General features: G+C 46.6%; 1 protein-coding gene across 4 annotated transcripts in view; it reads left to right on the forward strand.

Annotated features, from left to right (window-relative positions):
* Positions 1-21818, forward strand: part of LOC146171662 (E3 ubiquitin-protein ligase RNF14-like) — a 147646-nt gene that overhangs the window by 97922 nt on the left and 27906 nt on the right. For all 4 annotated transcript variants that reach the window (XM_084586387.1, XM_084586386.1, XM_084586388.1 and 1 more), the window contains one exon: positions 8152-8324. In XM_084586387.1, coding sequence (XP_084442513.1) covers positions 8152-8324 — 173 coding nt within the window. The remainder of the gene's footprint in view (positions 1-8151; positions 8325-21818) is intronic.

Genomic DNA, 21818 nt, shown 5'->3' on the forward strand with positions numbered 1-21818 from the left:
ATTGCCGAGCGCATCGAAGATTTTCGAATTCACTGCAGTTTCATCGCACTGGGTGCTTCGCCCAGTGCTTGATTTGACTGCGCAGTGAAGCATCCTCAAAATGCAATGGGCCCTTTATGTTGAGGAACATTTGCTTTTGAGAAGGCCTATTCCAGCAGTGTCTGCAAAGTGAAGCACTTGACGAAACTGTGGAAGAACATCTTTTTTCTTTTCTTTTTTTTTTTATCTCGGATGCAGACGTGCACAACGCAGGTGTTGATTATGTAAAATTATTGATGGAAGCAGTTTTTGGCAGTTTTTGCAGCCCTATTCGGTAATTTGGACTTGTTTCTGGTTCTTTGGAGGCCAAATTATTGAGATTACTGTATTCATCAGCAATATAACAACTCAACTTAGTTTCGTCCAAGTCCATCCTGAACAAAACAGGTAACAAGATCTTTTATAAAATTTATACTGAATTTTTCAGTTGGGTGTACACTTCTGTGCAATTCTACTTATTTCATTTACAATACCATGTGAAGTCTGAAATAAACAAAACTGACAATGTCTGCTGTCTGATAAGATATTTATATGAGAGGGCGTATTTTTTTTTTCATATTCGATTTGTATTTGAAAATGTCAATATTTGCATGCCCCTAATGATATTTAACAATATCTAGTCGCAATGGCGTTCCTTGTGAATTCCTTCTAAGCTTTCACTGAAATATCTCTATACTCACAGCTCAGACAAAGCGAGTGTCTGCAGGTTTTTCACTGAAACCACAGCAGGAAGACAAACTTCTCTCACAAAATACCGAGAACAGAAGTTAGGTACCCCCAAAGCCTTTTGCAATCAGCTGCCTCATAAGCTGTTTCTGGGTAACGGGCAAAAGTTTCTACAAATCCAGAGCCTGAGTGATGTGACAAGCAGCAGTGCTTTGGCAGCCCTCAGTTTACCATGTGCCATGTTGCCGCCTCACGCCGTTACCACCTCATGTGCCCCAGACAATGTTTAAACGTTTAATGTAGCAAGTTGCCATGTAGGGCTTCCTCAAATAAGAACAAAACCGCTGAGGCAGGCCAGAAACAACAGTACTAGCCGTTGCTTTGTTTGGTGCATTGTGCGCGTCTACCATTTTGTGAGTGCTCTTGAATATAGAATGTTGAAATGAAGCAAAATCTTTTTTTTAATTGCATAGATTCTAACTAGTTTGCAGAAATGATTACTATTACTTTAGTGCTTCTGCTGTTTGCCTTTACTTATTTGTGGGAAAGTGCAGCAGTCCTGATTCCGTACAAAATGTTTTTCTAATTGCATATCCGGTCTATTCACAGTATGATATTTTTTAGCCATTTTTATAAAGAGTTTAGAAACAGGACTAGGAATAAATTTGTGTGAGCAAAATGGGATGAAATTTTGTTTCTCACATGAAAGAGTCAAATTCAAAATTTAATTGCTGATGGTGTCTAAAAAATTGCAGAACATTTCATTAAATTGCAGGGCTGGGTATGAAGTATATATATATAAAATAGGTTGAATATCTCTATCGCCCTTGCTGATATCAATCTTTTGCATATTTTGCAGTGTGCATTTTAATGGGTTTGGCTCATTTCGAAAAAAAAAAAAAAAAAAAAAAAAAAAACCTCCTGACATGGAACACTGGTTATAAAATGCCCTTATTGGCTGGAGGGACGGTGCCCCCAGACCACAAATGACAATTGTTGATTGTATCCATGATGCCAACTCCAGGCACCTTCATGGGGGACCTAAAGAGATGTCTGGTTCTGTACATACACACGTAGGCAACAGCGGCATCTAATGCTATCGAGTTGTCAGTACAGAAATCGGACATTCCTGTGAATTTTCAGCTCAGTACGCAATAAACAATTCCTGTGGACTTTTTCTCACTGCTGGGGAGCATTTTTTCAGTCAGTCATGACTGTTGAAGGTTCATAAAGAAAGGCAAGCATGAGAATAAGGACCACAAGGCCTGGCACTAAGCAACAACCAAGTCATTGAAAATGGGTGAGAGTAGTTCTTTGCCGAGGTCTTGCACACATTGTCATCAGCAATAGTAATCCCATTGCACATGTAGCTGGGGCACGAACAGAAGACTGGGGCATATAGCCGGTATACTAGCCATGCCGTCTGATGCTAGCTGCCTACTTGACCAGATGTATTGCAGCCACGATGGCCGCCACAGCTGCTTCTACACGCTCGCTTGTTGCGCAAGGAGTATAGCTGCTCTGTATGTCTAGAGAGAAGACTGCAAAACTCTGACCAAACTTTTGTGGAAGGAACCAGCATTTTGGTGCTGACTTGGCAGCTTCTTCAGACTGGACTGAGTGAGAGCAAGAGACATGGTTTTTTATTCTTCACTGCCACTCTTGTCGAAGCGTCGTCGGTGGGTGAGTCTCGTGAGTTGGGGAGCAAACAGTAGGTCGTATCAGGATGGCGGAGGGCCAACTTTGTGATGACGCAAAGGTCATGCACTGATGAAATGCAGACTTGTGATAAGTTGAAACTGATGGAGGAATGGGGGGGTTGTGTCAGGATTCTAAATGTTTCACATAAAAGGTTTGCTCTCCCTTTGTTCTTCTCATGAAATACTGCTCAGAGTATTTCAGTCATTTCTCTCAAGTTTTCCTCCCAAACAGACAGATTTCTGCTGAAATGTTCACTTATCTACCACCCTATGTCAAATAATGATGAAAATGCAGATTATTTGTTTCCTCAAGCATATCATGGCTGCACAGTAAGGAACACATCATTATTTGCTGCAGCACTGCTGTATTGCACTGTGTCACCAACTAGCGAGACATAGTGTATGGGATGCAATGTGAGATAGCAACTGTGCTTATGCCATGAGCAGCATAAGCATCGTGGTAAGGCTTGTGTCTTTTGTCGCGCATTTATCTTTCTTGTACATCATTCGAAGAAGCACTGCATGCTTCCAATCACCTGGCGTGTTTTATTGATCAAACTGCTGGGGTGTTCCAGTTACTGAAATGTCAGTTCAGCCTTGTAATATACTTAATGGTACAGAGATAGATTACTACACTGCTAGCATCATTACATGCCCGTAGCTGAATAGTTTATGCATTCTGTGTGACACATCCAGAACAGTGCATACCCTCAGGAAAATAGGAAAAAGCAATAGCATAAACCGGAATTTATTAAACCTTTAGGTAGCAAATTTCTCGACATTACGAAGTTTTTGAGCTGTCCAACACCATCCCCATTACAAAGCCTGTTGCCGACTCGATGCAATAGAGACATTGTGGTGGTTGACCTTGATATAATGAAATCACTGACCACCTATTAGCTCCAGCCACATTACTTGAAATTCGGCCATAGCATTTGGGGATTTTATGACCATAAAGCAGAGACTTCCATGAGAAGAACACCTGTGATTGCAATGAGTGATTGAATGCAGCAGCAGGGGCAGTCCCAATTCAATTAACAAAGAGATCTAAGAGATGTTCTTTTATGTAGACTTACTTGCTTGCCCCTTTCCCCCAACCCCGCAAGTAACTCGATCTCTGCATGGCAGTCTCTGCATGTATCGTTTTGTAGCAGCAGACTAAGTGGCAATACGACAGGTAATTGAAAAGTAGAGCAACACAGGAGGATGAGAAGTAAGCATCCGATGCCTTTGTTTTGTTGCTCACATGACTCCAGCAGTAGGGGGTGCAGCAGAGAATTTTGGTGACGGAAGGCAAAGGCAAGAGATTGCTTCCTAGGGCAAGGGTGGCTGACCATTGAAAGAAAAGGTGTACACATCGAAAGAGATGGCTACCTGCTTCCAACTTCCAACCCCCCATCCCTTGGGGGACATTGTGCGATGCATGGTGGACTTTTGCCACAGTTTTTAGTCATGCTCTCAATGCAGTCGTTTTTCTGGTTCTAGGACTTCACATAGTGAGGGCTTAGTGGGAATGTTTGCTGGTGCTCTCATCTTCATCATCATCATCATCAGCCCGATTATGCCCACTGCAGGGCGAATGCCTCTCCCATATTTCTCCACTTAACCCGGTTCTGTGCTAGCTGCATCCACTTGACCCCTGCGAACTTCTTAATCTTATCTGCCCACCTAACTTTCTGCCGCCCCCTGCTACGCTTTCCTTCCCTTGGAATCCAGATTGTTACCCTCAGCGACCATCGGTTATCCTCTCTTCGCACTACATGTCCTGCCCATGTCCATTTCTTCTCATCTTCATCTGTTTTTTATTTTGGTTTTGTTTCTGCTTTGTATTTTCGAGTCTTGACATGAAAGCCTGTATTTGTCAGCTTTGGTACACCCACATTTAACAGAAATTCCCTTTTGTGAAGGAGAATTTTTTCTCTGTTTCAAATTAAATTAAGTGTTATATAAAGGCGTGCATAGTGGTCCTCTACTCTAGTCTGGGGATAGAATGCAAAGTGAGTTACTATCTCACAGGAGTCATTGACTCATTGTACAAATCTGTTGGCATGTCTGAAAAGGCAGATGAAAAAACTGGCATCTGCAATGCATATCGGTGCTTTAGAATATCATTTCTTCTCGCTGCAGTAAATCCACCAGACCATGCAATGCAGAGCAAACAAAGTGAAACTAGATTGCGGTATCTCTGTTAGGCGAGTAGGATACGCTTCTGCAGCCACACAGCTATAGGAAAATGTTGCTTTATTTATTGCATAGCAAGCCACTCCATTTGTGTACACACTTGCTTATGAAAACGGGAACGGTGAACGGGGAAGTGGGAATGGTGGCGTAGCGGTAGAACATCCGCCTCGCATGCAAGAGGACCGGGGCTCAAATCCCGGTGCCGCGCAATTCTCCACCGGATGAAAAAAAAAAAAATCCGCGTGTCGATGGAATTGCATACACAGGTTCGGGGTGCGATCTGATGCCGGTGAACACCTCCGGCAACGCACTCCCTCACCAGAACAGGAGTTGGCCACCCTGGTGCAGTAATTGGCCACAACCTCCTATGATAAGCTCCATAAAACCCCGGCCCTCAGTCACCAGCGGCTGCGGAACAACTGACCACGGCGGCGGTCAGACCTGTGACGCAGCAGGGGTTGCTAAGAAAGCCTGGCTCCGCTGGACAGGCCGCCATTGGAAACTGACCCTGGCAACGTTTAATGCTAGAACCCTAGCTAGTGAAGCTAGTTTAGCAGTGCTGTTAGAGGAACTAGAGGGCATGAAATGGGATGTCATAGGGCTTAGTGAGGTTAGGAGGCCGAATGAGGCATATACTGTACTGAAGGATGGGCATGTACTGTGTTATCGAGGTTTACCAGAGAGGCGACAACTAGGAGTAGGTTTCCTTGTCAATAAGTATATAGCGGGTAATATAGATGAATTCTATAGTATTAATGAGAGGGTTGCAGGCATCGTAATTAGGCCTAATAAGCGGTATAAACTGAAGGTTGTACAGGCCTATGCACCTACATGTAGTTATGATGACCATGCAGTTGAAAGCTTCTATGAAGATGTAGAATCGGCAATGCGAAAAGTAAGGACGCAGTATACTGTACTAATGGGCGACTTCAAAGCCAAGGCAGGGAAAAAACAGGCAGGAGACAAGGCAGTAGGTGACTATGGTATTGGTTCTAGGAATAGCAGGGGGGAGTTACTAGTTGAGTTGGCAGAGCGCAATAACTTACGAATCATGAATACCTTCTTCAGCAAACGGAAGAACCGAAAATGGACATGGAAAAGTCCTAACGGAGAGACTAAAAATGAAATCGACTTCATAATGTGTTCAACCCCTGCCATTGTGCAGGATGTAGAGGTAATCGGGAAAGTGCGATGCAGTGACCACAGGATGGCGAGGTCCCGAATTAGCCTAGATCTGAAGAAGGAACGCAACAGATTAGTAAGAAAGAAACCCTTCAACGAATTAGCGGTGAGGGGGAGGGCAGAAGAGTTCAGGATCTCGCTACAGAATAGGTATTCAGCTCTAACTGAGGATGGCGACATTACCCTAGAAGCAAGGAACAATAATTTCAAAGATATCATTACTGAGTGCGCGGTAGAAGTAGGTGGTAGGATAGTTAGAGAGGATACCGGTAAGCTGTCTAAGGAGACGAAAGATTTGATTAAGAAACGCCAGAGTATGAAAGCTTCCAATCGAACAGACCAGATCGAATTGGCCGAGATATCAAAGCTAATCAATAAGCGCAAGGTGGCCGATATAAGGAAGTATAACATGGAGAAAATTGAGCATGCTGTAAAGAACGGGGGAAGCCTTAAAGCGGTAAAGAAGAAATTGGGCATAGGCAAAAACCAGATGTATGCGATAAGGGACAAGGCGGGCAACTTCATCACTAATATGGACAAGATAGTCAAAGTAGCCGAGGAGTTCTATACAGATCTCTACAGTAGCCAAAGCAGTCAGGACCGTAATGAGATAGGCGGTAGGGAAGAACAGTCAGACGTTCCACCAGTGACGAAGGACGAGGTCAAGAAAGCACTAGAAACTATGAAAAGGGGGAAATCAGCTGGAGAGGATCAGATAACTACAGATTTGCTGAAGGACGGGGGGATATCGTGCTAGAAAAACTGACCACCGTGTATACGCAGTGCCTGGTGTCATCGACGGTACCGGAACCATGGAAGAATGCAAACATTATCCTCATTCACAAGAAAGGGGACTCTAAGGGCCTTAAAAATTACAGACCAATCAGCTTACTGTCTGTTACGTATAAGGTATTTACTAAGGTAATCGCTAATAGAATCAGGACAACCTTAGAATGCAATCAAGCAAAGGATCAAGCAGGGTTTCGGAAACGGTGCTCTACTATCGATCATATCCATACCATCAATCAGGTGATAGAAAAATGCTCGGAATATAACCAGCCCTTATACATAGCATTCATTGATTACGAAAAAGCATTTGACTCAGTTGAAACCTCGGCGGTGATGCAGGCATTGCGAAATCAGGGGGTAGACGAGCCGTACGTGAAAGTGCTGGAAGATATATATAGTGGCTGCACAGCAACCATAGTTCTGCATAAAGAAAGTAACAAAATTCCCATAAAGAAAGGTGTTAGGCAAGGAGACACAATCTCCCCTGTACTATTCACAGCTTGTTTAGAGGAAGTATTCAGAGACTTGGAATGGGAGCAGTTAGGGATAAGGGTAGATGGAGAATACCTCAGTAATCTGCGATTTGCTGATGACATTGCCTTGCTAAGCAACTCGGGGGATAACCTGCAAATAATGATTGATGAGCTAGACACAATAAGTAGAAAGGTAGGCTTGAAAATCAATATGCAGAAGACTAAGATAATGTTCAACAGCCTCGGGAAGGAACAGCAGTTTACATTAGGTAGCGAAAAACTGGAAGTAGTAGGCGAATATGTCTACTTAGGACAGGTAGTAACCGCAGATCCGGACCATGAAAAGGAAATAACAAGAAGGATAAGATTGGGATGGAGCGCATTTGGCAAGCACTCGCAGATTATGACTAGCAGCTTACCGGTAGCGCTCAAGAGGAAAGTATACAACAGTTGCATCTTGCCTGTACTCAGCTATGGGGCTGAAACGTGGAGGCTAACCAAGAGAGTTCTACTTAAGTTGAGGACCACCCAGAGGGCTATGGAACGAAGAATGGTAGGGGTAACATTAAGAGGTAGAAAGCGGGCAGAGTGGGTCAGAGAAATAACTGAAGTTACCGACATTCTAGTGGAAATGGACATGGGCAGGACATGTAGTGCGAAGAGAGGATAACCGATGTTGCTGAGGGTAACAAACTGGATTCCAAGGGAAGGAAAGCGTAGCAGGGGGCAGCAGAAAGTTAGGTGGGCGGATGAGATTAAGAAGTTCGCAGGGGTCAAGTGGATGCAGCTAGCACAGAACCGGGTTAAGTGGAGAAATATGGGAGAGGCCTTCGCCCTGCAGTGGGTGTAATCAGGCTGATGATGATGATGATTGCTTATGAACAAAACGCAGAGGCTCTTGCTTTTCAAAATGCCATTCTGTCACACTGCTCGAATCATCATGATTAGGTGCAACATGCTATTTAGTGCAGGCGGTGTTTGGAGGGCTGGTGCTACAAAATACAAGAGTAAAAGAAAGTAGGCCTGTGTGGCAGATGTGCTGTAGCTCACTGAGCCTACATGTGGCTGCTGTTCGGAACATGGTGCAAAATGTTGCTGTGACATGTACATACTGGATGCAGGCGGAGAGCGGGCGATCCGAGACAAGTACATGGCGGCAGGTCCTGCTGACAAGCAGGTGATGGAAAAGCATTATGGGAAGCACACACTGCAGCGCATCGTAAACGAGATGCTTACCCTGGACTGGATAGAGGAAAACAGTCGCAAGTGCCCACACTGTCATCTTGTGATTGAGGTGAGCTGCCCTGTGATGCTGACACTGTCGCAGACGGCAACTGATGTACCCCAGGGACGGGCATCCATGGAGGAGCATATACAGTCGAACCCGGATATACCGTATACATGCGTATAATGGCCGCACGCATGTAATGGCCGCACCCCGAACTTTAGAAAGAAAATTGGGAAAAAAAGCTTTTAAAAAATTTCCCGAGTAAAAGCCCCACCATGAGTTTCAGGAAGTTGGGCAGTGCCGTCTACTCTGCGGTGCAAGAAATACGGAACGTTTTGTGGTTACTGCCGCCAGGTGGGGCCCAAAAATAAAGTGAAAGCCAAAATGAAGCGTAAGGTTAGAAGTAGAATTGCCAATAAGAATTAAGAACAAAATATTTGAGGAAAAAAAAAGTCAAGCATGGGGGCTGCAGACACCACCTCCATTACAAAGGGGGCGCTCCTAGCCGCAGCGATGCCCGCCCGTTACAAAGGGTGAGGCCAGCAAATCTAATCCAATCCAAGTCTGTTCGCTCCTCTGTTTTACAGCCATTTCCTCGATCGCCCAAAGCATATCACGTGCGATCTCGCAGTCGGAACGCATTACTGCCCTGATTTGTTCTGCGCTCGTGAGCTAAAGATTTTCTTTTTCCTCGATGGGAAAATATGTTAGTTATACCGCTCACTTTAAGCTGAAAGTGATTCACTACGCGAAAGAAGGAAAAAGAGCGGCTGGACAAAAGTTCGGCGTTGACGAAAAATGTGTACGGCGATGGTGCTCCCAAGAAGATGCCCTCAGGAAAACAAATGTACAGAGGCGCGCTTTCCGAGGGAAGCAGAGCATGTTTCCGGAAGTTGAAGACTCACTTCTCGAGTACATGACGGAGACGCGGCGCAACGGCTTTGCTGTTTTGACTGAGATGTTGCGCATGAAAGCACTAGACATTGCATGCAGCAAGGGGATTGCGGCTACCGTGTTTAAAGCCAGCAACGAGCCTGAAATCCCGACGAGTTTAGCGGAGGAGGACGAGGAGTTTTTTGACAATAATAAAGGCAGGTACCACCACAAATGATTTTTTTTGCTGTCTTTTTTCTCATGTAATCGCCGCACCCCCTGATTTTCACCCCAATCTCGGAAAAAAAAAGTGCGGCCATTACACGCCTGTATACAGTATATCGAATTTTGGGTATATCGAACTCACAGAATATCCCTTTGAAAATCCCATGTAAAAGTATAGGAAAGCCGCGTCATATATCGAACTCAATTTCACCGGTTGTTCAATATATCGAACTCCACACCACGCACTGGAAAGTGTGCCTTCCTCAAAGACGTTCGCATCACCCTTGGCCGTTTGCTGCATGACGTTTTCAAGCCACATATGCGCAGAAGGAATGAGAGGGAACAGTTGGTGACGGCTGGTCTAGGGCAGCGCCGTGCCCGTTCCCCAAAGACGCGCGCATCTGCAGTTATCGTTTCCTGTGCGCCAGCATGTGACGTTTGCAAGCCATGTGCGTGTATGAACCAGAGAGTACCGGTGGGAACGAGATGGGAAAAACGCGATAGAGCAAAGTGCAAGCGTGTGCCCATTCTTTTGCCGAGCTATCTCTCTCCCTCCTCTCTCCCGGCCTTCGTTTGCAGTAGCACGCGCTACGCATGCGCCAAGCCAGCTCAGCCCGTTTTCAGACAGAACGTCGGACGCTTTCTCCAGCGTGTGCTGCGAACCCTCTGCACGCGGCGGCTGACGTGACTATGGCGCCTGCGGACGTTAAGAAGCAGCAGATTTTTAATTTTTTTGCGAAAGTCTGTTATTCTTATCATTGTGCTGTACGCGCGGCGTAGCATAAGATATGGCGGCTGCGGACGTTAAGTGGCATGTTTTTTTTTTCCTTTTTTTTTGCGGGAGTCGTTTATTGCAATCATGACATTGGCCTTTAGCATTTTTTGCTTCAAACAGCATTTGCAGCTATCACCCTTTCCAATGATTTTGTAACAGTGGACTACGCCCGCCCTAAGCGCGGCGTGATAAATCGAACCAGGCTTGTGCAATCAAGCCTTCACGGGCACTCTGCCAAGTTCGCTCCCCACCACCGCAGGAGCTGTCAAAAGATAAACACACCATGACGTTATCGCAGCATCTTGGCATGCTGCCAAAAAATGAGCTGTGGATGAGACGACCGAAACGGAGTGGCATGCGCCATCGACGTGCAAGCGAAAATGCTCGCGATTTCTGCCGCGGCGACACAGAAACCTTGTTTTGAGCTGCTGCGGTGGCTCGAGCGGCGAGAGGGCTGCAGTTCCAACAAGTTGAAAATTTTTCACTCTGTCGCTACCGCTCGTCGCTGAGATCGCTCAATCATTTCCATGTGAGTGAGCTGGCCTTCACGTTTTTTTTTTCTTCAAATTCTTGGGTGCAAAAGTGGAGGGTGGGTTCATTATGGGAGTGGGTTGATTACACGGCAAATATGGTATCGTTTTTTCGCATCGTAAGTGCCGTCACAAGCCGATTTCTGTATATCGAACTATTTCACGATCCCCTGCGAGTTCGATATATCCGGGTTCGACTGTACCATGCTTGGAGCTGAACCATTAGAGAAGGAATAGTGTATAGACGATTTTAGTTTCGATGCCTAGGCGCAGCCATTTTAGTTTGATGGTGGTGCCTCGTATGAGCCAAACTGGGGAAGTCCGCTCCGGCTCTTGACGCCATCTTGGGCTGTGCTGTACGTGTTGATGCTGCAATGCGGCTGTGTAAAAGTGCTGTTTTGCGGTGTTCATGGAAGCTATCCGACACTTTGGTGCTATTTTGTGTTTTGTTTGAGCGCACCAGCAAACCGTGTACCATCCGTTTGGCTGCCAGCAGCTGTTGGAAACAGCACTAGCGGCTGGGGTGTCTGCGAAAGACTGCACTCCGCTTCTGCAGTCCGAACTCGTCAGAGTTAACTGTGAGGATGTATCTGTTGTATCTTTCATAATACATGTATTTTCAATTTTATTTTATGATTGCAAGGGTAACTGTACACACAAACACACAGCGAATGAACCGTACGTACAGCTACCAAACGTGGAATACAGATATACCACAAAATGTGCTTTCCAGTCATCGCCGCATCGATTTAACGTGAAGTGCGACCCATTTCATGTGTATTTCTTCTCGACAGTGCATATTATATTCGATGCTGCACTGCTTTCATTTCGCATTAAAGGCACGGGCTGCGTTCATCGTGGTTACGCCGCTAACCGCTGCTATCGCATACCCAGCTTGGCGAATGCATGCGTGTATGTGGTGTGCCAGCAACCGAGTGCAAAAAGCATGCGATTGAGCTGTCCTTCTTTAAAATTTATGCTTTCAAGATAAACTACAGTTCAGGAACAGCACATAAAAGAAGTAGTGTCTAAAGTACCATCCGTCGACGTTTTTATGCAGCCTTGATGTACGTCCACAGTGCAGCAACATCGTATCCCTGTCCCATCATAGCAGCATCGTTTGCATGACATTGTTGAGCAAAACATCTAAAAACGTGCACTCTCAGCTGCATCACTAGGCCTAAATTGTTTCGCATCGAAGACATATCCGGCGGCGCTTTGTAATTTGCTCAGTGCTGTAGTAAATGGTCTCTCGTGGAACTGGCTTGCTGCCGATCCCATTTTATCAGTAAAAGAAAGATGTAAATTTCGGTGGTGCCTTAGCAGCGGAGCCAGCGTGCAGACGATGAGCCGCGCGCCGCATTAGCGGCAGCTGGCTGTGTTGTGAAACGTGTTTGTATTGCAATTATCAATAGCACGGTATGGGTCAGAGATCCGCAAGGATTTTTTTTTTCTTGCTGTCGGCTTATTGTTTAAGTGAAAAACAGATTTTAGCACGCTCTTCTGGCGTTGACGGAGAGATCCACCTTATCGTTGCGGAGGGCTTGCGGGAGGCACAGCCTGCCCGGCGTGCGTGTTTATACGTCGGAGGAAGTAACATGGACATCATATTTGTCAGTCCATCGTTGGTACTAAGCCTGTCTGGCTTATACAAAACGTTCATAGGCGCAATTTCTTTGATTGTTTGTGCAGTCCACGATCACTCATTGCTGTCCCGATAACATTACCACTAAAAGGGGCGCTAATAAGAACAATATACCGAGGTACAAGGCTGCTCTGCTATGGATGAAGAGAGCGAATGCACAGTCCACTTGGTACTGGCAACAATGGGCCGGCGCAATGAATCCGGTTAGAGAGTATTTTCCACCTCTCTTGCTTGCTCTTGGTAAAACAGTCTATACCGAGTGTGTTAGCAAAGTGAAAGAAAATTTTCAAAAATAGGCTTTTTCGAGATATAAAACTAGCTTCTGCGGCACTACGCATATTCGCAGCCATCAGAGAACAGATGACTTAGCTAACTAGCCATGTGGTTACCATAATTCTAATAGTTAACTTTCTTCCTATAGCAGTTAGGCACCAGGTTGGAATGAAATATTTGTAGCCGGCCGTATGCAAGATGACGATGAAGTAGTGTATTGAAGAAAGCAATTAAAATTAAAGGAAAAGATTTGCTCCAGTGGCCGTATCCATTGAGGTGCTGTGGCAGAAACAGACAGTGAAGGACAGAGTAGGGTAGGGGTTCATATGTAAGAGCCATAGCAATATTAAGACTTTCAAAAAAGCATTTACCCTGGGTGCCTTGGTGCAACGTTTCGCTGTCACACGCCCTTTTTGAAAAGCTCTTGTTATTGGCAGCAGCGGCGGCTACTGGGACACCCGCTGAAAAGTATTGCTGTTTTACGCAGAGCCCCGCTGGTATCTACTGACAGGCAAACCGCATATCAGCAAAGACATTCACCGCTTCGTGCCGCACGGAACCACGGCTGCGACACCTGACGGCCAGCCTGCCCTACATAAGCCCTGGCAAAGAGCAACCCTCCCTTCATTGGCAGCAGCGGCAGCTACTGGGACGTCCGCTGAAAAGTATTGCTGTTTTACGCAGGACCCCGCTGCTATCTGCTGACAGACAAACCGCATATCAGCAAAGACATTCACCGCATCGTGCCGCACGGAACCACGGCAGCGACACCTGACGGCCAGCCTGCCCTACATAAGTCCTGGCAAAGAGCAACCCTCCCTTCATTGGCAGCAGCGTCGGCTACTGGGGCGTCCGTTGAAAAGTATTGCTATTTTACGTAGGTTAGTTGTAATGCACTGTTAATACTGCGTGTAGAACTTTTACCTTCCGCTGCTGCTGCCGCCAAATTGCATTTGGAGTTTTGCTCTTATTTTTGCCTACTGTGATAATGCCGGACCTTGTTTGGCCTGCATGCCTTGAAACCTGTGTTTTAGATGACTCGTCTGTTGTGTGTAGCGCATGTGCTAGTGTCTTTCATTCTGAAACGTATTGCGACGTAACTGACGGAGCGCTACGATCTAAAACAGAGTCCTCGCAAAACTTGGAAGTGCGCATCATGCCGGGAAAAAACAGCGGTCAGCAACAGCGGCTGAAAAACCGAAGCAAAACTTTTCACCAGGCAATGTAGCACTCCAGCTTTCTCTGATAAATGAAAAACTAGAACTTGTGCCATTGAAAGATACAGAAACATCTGTGGAACACATGTCGCAAAAGTTCGATGACATCATCGCTCGTCTGGATCAACAGGACAGGGAAATACATTAACTTAAAAAAAGACTTGATAATGTTGATAACGGGTGCGTCTTGAAAACCCAGAAACAGCTCCTGGAAGATGTAAATGATCTAGAGTGGTGCAGTAGGCGTGTTAATCTAAAATTCCATGCTCTTGTAACACCAGGTGAAGATCTGCTCCGAAAAGTTAACGACCTTGCACCTGTACTTGAGTTGTCTTCATTGCAGCCTGGTGATGTCACTGCCATCCACCGTCTACCTGCTAAAAGAGAGAAAAATTCTTGGAATAATTGTGAGGTTTTTCCGACAGATGCAAAGGGATCTATGGCTTGAGAAACGAAAAAAACTGGCAGAAGAGAAAAAGGATGCATTTGTCATGGAAAATTTGACAAAACGCATCCTCATCATCAGCCTGACTATACCCACTGCAGGGCGAGGGCCTCTCCCATATTCCTCCAATTAACCCGGTTCTGTACTAACTGCATCCACTTGACCCCTGCGAACTTCTTAACCTCATCCGCCTACCTAACTTTCTGCCGCCCCCTGCTACGCTTTCCTTCCCTTGGAATCCAGTTTGTTACCCTAAGCGACTATCAGTTATCCTTTCTTCGCACTACATGTCCTGCTCATGCCCATTTCTTCTTCTTGATTTCCACTAGAAAGTCAGTGACTTACTTCTCTGACCAACTCTGCACGTTTTCTATCTCTTAATGTTACCCCTTCCATTTTTCGTTCCATAACCCTCTGCGTTGTCCTCAACTTAAGTAGAATCCTCTTGGTTAGCCTCCACGTTTCAGCCCCATAGGTGAATACAGGTAAGATGCAACTGTTGTATACTTTCCTCTTGAGCAATATCGGTAAGCTGCTAGTCATAATCTGCGAGTGCTTGCCAAATATGCTCCATCCCAATCTTATTATTCTTGTTATTTCCTTTTCATGGTCCGGATCTGCGGTTACTACCTGTCCTAAGTAGACATATTCGCCTACTACTTCCAGTGCTTCGCTACCTAACGTAAACTGCTGTTCCTTCCAGAGGCTGTTGAACATTACCTTGTCTTCTGCATATTGATTTTTAAGCCTACCTTTCTACTTTTCCTCTCTAGGTAATCAATCATTATTTGCAGTTCATCCCCCGAGTTACTTAGCAAGGCAATGTCATCAGCAAATCGTAGTTCACTGAGGTATTCTCCATCTACCCTTATCCCTAACTGCTCCCATTCCAAGTCTCTGAATACAGTCAAACCTCGATATAACGAACACGCATAAAACGAATTATTGAATATATCGAACTCGTCCGAAGTATTTTTGTCAAACACATGTATTTTTAACTTCCTATAGCGAACGCGGTTTGGTATAAAACGGATAAAACGAACTTCGAACGCCGAGCACTACCTCACTTTATTAGCAGGAGGTAGGCTTCATTGCGCTACAGGTGTGTCATGCGGCGCAGCAAACGTTCCGGACTACGTTTCAGGCGCTGACCGCACCACACGCGCCCCGTCGGCATTGAGAGTAGACAGCCAAAAAAATTGTTCGCATCTCACAATCGCTGACAGTGCCGCTTCAGCAGCGGTGGCAGTGGCACGATCGAATGTTGTTGCTTTTGCCCTTTTGAGTCTTTTGCGTTTTAGTGTTAGCAGCGGCGTGGCCGTCATAGGTCGTAGCGTGGTAGCGTTCTGTGGAGGTTGCGTCGGTGGTTGTGTCGAGTGTGGTGCATGGGTGTGCGTAGTGCTGTGATGGCTGTGAACATCAAAAAACGAGCAGCACTGACGTTAAAGACCAAGCTCGAGATAATTCTGCGTATGGAGAACGGCAAAAAGAAGTGCATTCTTGCGGGCTTATTTGGCATCCCAAGGAGCACTTTGAGTACCATTCTCAAGAGCAAAGCAGTCATCAAGGTGCAGGCACAAGAGACCACACGGACAAGTGCACAGCGTCTTCGGCCCCCTGCGTTCGGCGACGTGTAGAAGGCGCTCTACAAATGGTTTTTGGACGTCAGAGCTCTAAACATACCGGTGTCGGGACCGATGCTTCAACAAAAAGCGAAAGACTTTGCCTGTATCCTCGATGCCGAAAACTTTGTCGCCAGTTCCGGATGGCTGCAAAGGTTCAAGGCATGCTACGACATCGTAGGCAAACCGATCTCTGGCGAAAGTGAGACGGTCAACTGCAAGACCATCAAAACGTGGTTGGAAGAGGAGTGGCCGCAAATCCTTGCAAAATATCAGCCCAAGGACATCTTCAATGCGGACGAAACGGGCCTATTTTGGCAGATGCTACCCAGACATACCCTTGACGCGCATGGAGAGCCGTGCTATGGCGGGAAGCAAGGAAAGGCCCGGACCACTGTTTTGCTTGCCGCCAACATGGACGGCACTGTGAAGCTGCGACCCTTCGTCATCGGGAGATTTAAAACCCCGAGATGCATGAAAGGGGGCCGCATACTCCCCGTAGAGTATGCTTCCAACAAGAAATGTTGGATGACGCGTGAACTTTTCGCGAAGTGGCTGCATGCTTGGGACTGCGAGCTTGTGTGCGAGGGTCGCAAAGTGTGCGTCCTCGTTGATAACTGTACCGCACACAACACAGATGTCGCACTCAATAACATTGAAGTTCGCTTTCTTCCGCCTAACACTACAGCCAAGCTGCAGCCTTTAGATCAGGGCATCATCAGGGCCTTCAAGGCAATTTACAAGAAAAGACTGATCGACACTGTTCTCGTAAGCTTCGTATGAAGCAGGACTTGAAGATTGACTTGCTGGGAGCAATCCAGATGCTTAAAGCGGCATGGGACAATGTGAAAGGCGAAACGATTGCCAGCTGCTTTCGGCACGCTGGTTTTGTTCAAGCAGAGGCCCGTGCAGCAAGTGACGATGTTGATGCCAACGAAGCAGAAGCAGAGCTCCGCGAGCTCGATGAGGCCTGGAACGATTTTTCCCATCATGTTGGTGACATGCCCGCAACAATGACTGTAGAAGACTTTGTAGGTGGCGATGACATTGCACCGACCACGGCTGTACTCATGGACGTCGAAATAGCTGCGGAAGTCTCCGAGTATCCCGACGAAGCTCAGGCTGACCCTGCAGACGATGAGAACATTTCGAGTTCACAAGAAGCGCTCGCTGCATTGGATTTACTGCGCCGCTACTGCAGTGCTATTTAGGGCAGTGGGTTTGCCCTTGTTGAATGCTTGCAAACTGTGGAACAGGGCGTGATACGGAACGCAATCAACTCAAAAAAGCAGGCCGCGATAATGCAGTTCTTTGTGCCTAAATAAATGTACATGACCCAAGTAAGCACCCTCCGAGTTGCTGTGTCTTCTCTGATTGAATTTTGCTGCTCTTGCATGTATTTTCTACGAAATATTATATTACGAATTATGGATAGAACGAACTATATTCCGATTTTTTTACTGTTCGGTATAACGAGGTTTCACTGTACTTCCTCTAAGCAAGCTGTGAATAGTACTGGGGAGGTCGTGTCTCATTGCCTAACACCTTTCTTTATGGGAATTTTGTTACTTTCTTTATGCAGAACTATGGTTGCTGTGCAGCCACTATATATATCTTCCAGCACTTTCACGTACGGCTCGTCTACCCCCTGATTTCGCAATGCCTGCATCACCGCCGAGGTTTCTACTGAGTCAAATGCTTTTTCGTAATCAATGAATGCTATGTATAAGGGCTGGTTATATTCCGAGCATTTTTCTATCACCTGGTTGATGGTATGGATATGATCGATAGTAGAGTACCGTTTACGAAAACCTGCTTGATCCTTTGCTTGATTGCAGTCTAAGGTTTTCCTGTTCTATTAGCAATTACCTTAGTAAATACCTTATACGAAACAGACAGCAAGCTGATTCGTTAGTAATTTTTAAGGTCCTTAGCATCCCCTTTGTTATGAATGAGAATAATATTTGCATTCTTCCATGGTTCCGGTACCGTCGATGAAGCCAGGCACTGTGTATACAGGGTGGCCAGTTTTTCTAGCACTATATCCCCCCCGTCCTTCAACAAATCTATAGTTGTCTGATCCTCTCCAGCTGCTTTCCCCCTTTTCATAGTTTCTAATACTTTCTTGACTTCATCCTTCGTCACTGGTGGAACGTGTGACTGTTCTTCCCTACCGCCTATCTCATTACGGTCCTGACTGCTTTGGCTACTGTAGAGATCTGTATAGAACTCCTCGGCTACTTTGACTATCTTGTCCGTATACGTGATGACGTTGCCCGCCCTGTCCCTTAGCGCATACATCTGGTTTTTGCCTATGCCCAATTTCTTCTGTACTGCTTTAAGGCTTCCCCTGTTCTTTACAGCATGCTCAATTTTCTCCAGGTTATACTTCCTTATATCGGCCATCTTGCGCTTATTGATTAGCTTTGATATCTCGGCCAATTCTATCTGGTCTGTTGGATTGGAAGCTTTCATACACTGGCGTTTCTTAATCAAATCTTTCGTCTCCTTAGACAGCTTACCGGTATCCTCTCTAACTATCTTACCGCCTACTTCTTCAGCGCACTCATTAATATCATCTCTGAAATTATTGTTCATTGCTTCTAGGGTAATGTCGCCATCCTCGGTTAGAGCTGAATATCTATTCTGTAACGAGATCCTGAACTCTTCTGCCCTCCCCCTCACCACTAATTCGTTGATGGGTTTCTTTCTTACTAATCTGTTGCGTTCCTTCTTCAGATTTAGGCTAATTCGGGACCTCACCATCCTGTGGTCATTGCATCGCACATTCCCGATTACCTCTACATCTTGCATAATGGCAGGGGTTGAACACAGTATGAAGTCAGTTTCATTTTTAATCTCCCGTTAGGACTTTTCTATGTCCATTTCCGGTTCTTCCGTTTGTTGAAGAAGGTATTCATGGTTCTTAAATTATTACGCTCTGCAAACTCAACTAGTAACTCTCCCCTGCTTTTCCTAGAGCCAATGCCATGGTCACCTACTGCCTGGTCTCCTGCCTGCTTTTTCCCTGCCTTGGCATTGAAGTCGCCCATTAGTACAGTATACTGAGTCTTTACTTTTCGCATTCCCGATTCTACATCTACGTAGAACCTTTCAACTGCCCGGTCATCATAACTACATGTAGGCGCATAGGCCTGTACAACCTTCAGTTTATACCGCTCATTAAGCCTAATTGCGATGCCTGCCACCCTCTCATTAATACTATAGAATTCATCTTTATTACCTGCTATATACTTATTGACAAGGAAACCTACTCTTAGTTGTCGCCTCTCTGGTAAACCTCGATAACACAGTACATGCCCATCCTTCAGCACAGTATATGCCTCATTCGGCCTCCTAACCTCACTAAGCCCTATGACATCCCATTTCATACCCTCTAGTTTGAAGGCCTCGCCTTCAAAAAACGGGTCTGCGAGCCATGGTCTCGCCCGACGAGTGACAAACCCAGTCTCTTAAAAACACCGGTTTATTCTGGGTAAACAAAAAAAGCAAAACAAGGAAATATAAGGCACTACTGCTCTGCGAACAGGCTGTTCATGCGTGCGACAATAGAACACCAACGGAAAGCGGGAAGAATGTCAGGGCCTTACTGCGGCGAAACAAAACACACTGCGGAGCGAGTAAAATGAGCAATGGGGCCAAAGCGCTAACGGCGACACAAGAAAGATTGCTCCTCGCGGGACAGCAACTCACAGGAATACGCCCAGGCGGTTCCTGCAGGCACTGCTTCCATCTTCGTGTCGGCGATCTTCTTTCAGTCGTCCGTGCACACCCTGCTGGCCCATGACACTCGCCGGCTGCCCCGCGCCGGTCTCTCCGCTGAGACAAAAAAGCCCCGCACCTCACTTCCGACGCGCTTATCTACCCCCGTCTGTTGCCGCTAACATCACACCCCCCAAGATTATCTGCTTGCTCATGCGCACTCGCGCTGCCTGTGCACGCACAATACAAATAGAAAGACGCGCGCGCGGTTTAAAACACCTAAAGGGGCTGCTGAGCCCCACACTTCCCCCCCTTTCAAGACGGGCACCTCCCGAGATGTCAAAGAACGAAACAAAGAAGGGCACTGGGAGGAGTACAAAAACAATGCTGGTTCTGATGAGCTGCCCGCTTGAAGGAATCCGCTGGATTGGTGGCATTCATCAGATGATGGTCCAGGTCGTTCACATCTGGTAGACCCGAGTGCTGTTACATACTTTCTGGCCGCTCGTAGTACTTTCTTAGATCGGCGACGTTGACTGGTCCGGTCTCCCGGCCACCCTGCACATGACGAAGCATGTAAGCGAGCCTCGAATGACGCTTTATTACTACAAAAGGACCAGTCCACCGAGGAGCGAGAGAGGCAGCAAATCCTTTTGTGGCACCACTTAGCGGGTGCGAGTGGCGGAGTACTTTATCCCCAGCATCGAACTGCAAAGGACGCCTGCCCTTGTTGTACTGGCCGCAGTGCTCCAGGCAGGCGTGGTCCAAGTTCTCCCTGGCCTCCTTTAGAGTTCCAGCGAGACAACTGGAGATCCTGGGTGAACCTGGAATAACTGGGAGCCTGTAAATCAGTCATGGGTAAGGGCATGTTCAATGGGAAATCGAAGCTCACGGCCAAGAATAGCTGCCGGCGTAAAACCAGTCGACCGGTTTACTGTGGTTCTTGTGGCAAAAGCCATCTTCTGCACTTGCAAATCCCAGTCTTTGTGACGTTCCGTGAAAGCCACAAGCATGTTTTTCAGGTTTCTGTTGACCCGCTCTGTGATGTTGGCCTGAGGATGGTAGGGCGTAGTCTTTTTGTGCTGCACGCCAAGAGCTTTGCAGGTGTCAGTAAATATCCTGCCCGTAAAATACGTCGCATTATCAGTGATTAGCTGCGCCGGGAAGCCGAACCGAGTGAATGCATCTAGGAGTTTATTCCAGACTACCTTTGAGTCCCGTTTACGCAGCGAGTATAATTCAACCCACTTAGAAAAATGATCAGTGACCACTAGCAAGTAGTGATTTCCTTTCACAGATCTAGGATAAGGGCGCATTACGTCGCAGGCAAAAATTTCCCACGGGTAACGGCTCTCCACAGGTTGCAAGAAGCCCGGTGGTTTACCTCCCCTTGCCTTTGCTGTCTGGCATGTAAGACACGTACGGACGTATGCCACGACGTCCTTTCTCATGCGGGGCCAAGTCACGATGCGACCCAACTTTTCATATGTTTTCTTGCCATCGCTGTGGCCTGCAAGGCGTGTGTCGTGAAAATACTCTAAAAAGAGCTTGCGCAGGCTCTTTGGTACGACAACACGAAATGGGGACTCATCACCATCTGTGTCGGCAGCGGGTATATATCTCAGGAGAAGTCCATCCTCTGCTTCCAGGTAGCAGTCATAGCTGCCGGTAGGAGCTGTGCTTCCTGCAGGGTTGGCGCTGTCCAGGCCCTTTCGTATTTGGATGCACTGAGGATCGCTTAGCTGAGCTTGGAGCAGCTGTTGACGGGAAACCAGCGTTCCGCAGGCATCAGCGGCTTCTGTGATCACCAGGACTTGCGGTGCTTGCTCGCCATTTGCAGGTAACGGAGCTCGGGACAGGGCGTCGGCTGCCTTGTTGAAGATGCCTTTCTTGTACTCCACCCTGTAATTATATTTCTGAAGAGCGAGCGCCCAGCGGGCTAGACGGTCGGCTGGGTTTTGCAGCTTTGACAACCAAGACAGTGCCTGATGATCGGTCTGAATTGTAAACTCAGCCCCATCCAAATACATGTCAAACTTTTTTAGCGCAAATACAATTGCCAAGCACTCTTTCTTTGTTACCGTGTAGCTTCGTTCCGGCGATGAGAGAGTGCGACTTGCAAATGCCAAGGGGCAAAGCTTCCCTTCATGATCCTGAAGCAAAACAGCACCTATTCCATACTCACTCGCATCAGTCTGCACTGTAAAGGGCTGGTTTAGGTCCGGGAGCCGC

Source organism: Amblyomma maculatum, unplaced genomic scaffold (assembly GCF_055883805.1).
Source record: "Amblyomma maculatum isolate TAMU_Amacu unplaced genomic scaffold, ASM5588380v1 scaffold_19, whole genome shotgun sequence".
In the NCBI taxonomy this organism is placed as follows: Eukaryota; Metazoa; Arthropoda; class Arachnida; order Ixodida; family Ixodidae; genus Amblyomma; species Amblyomma maculatum.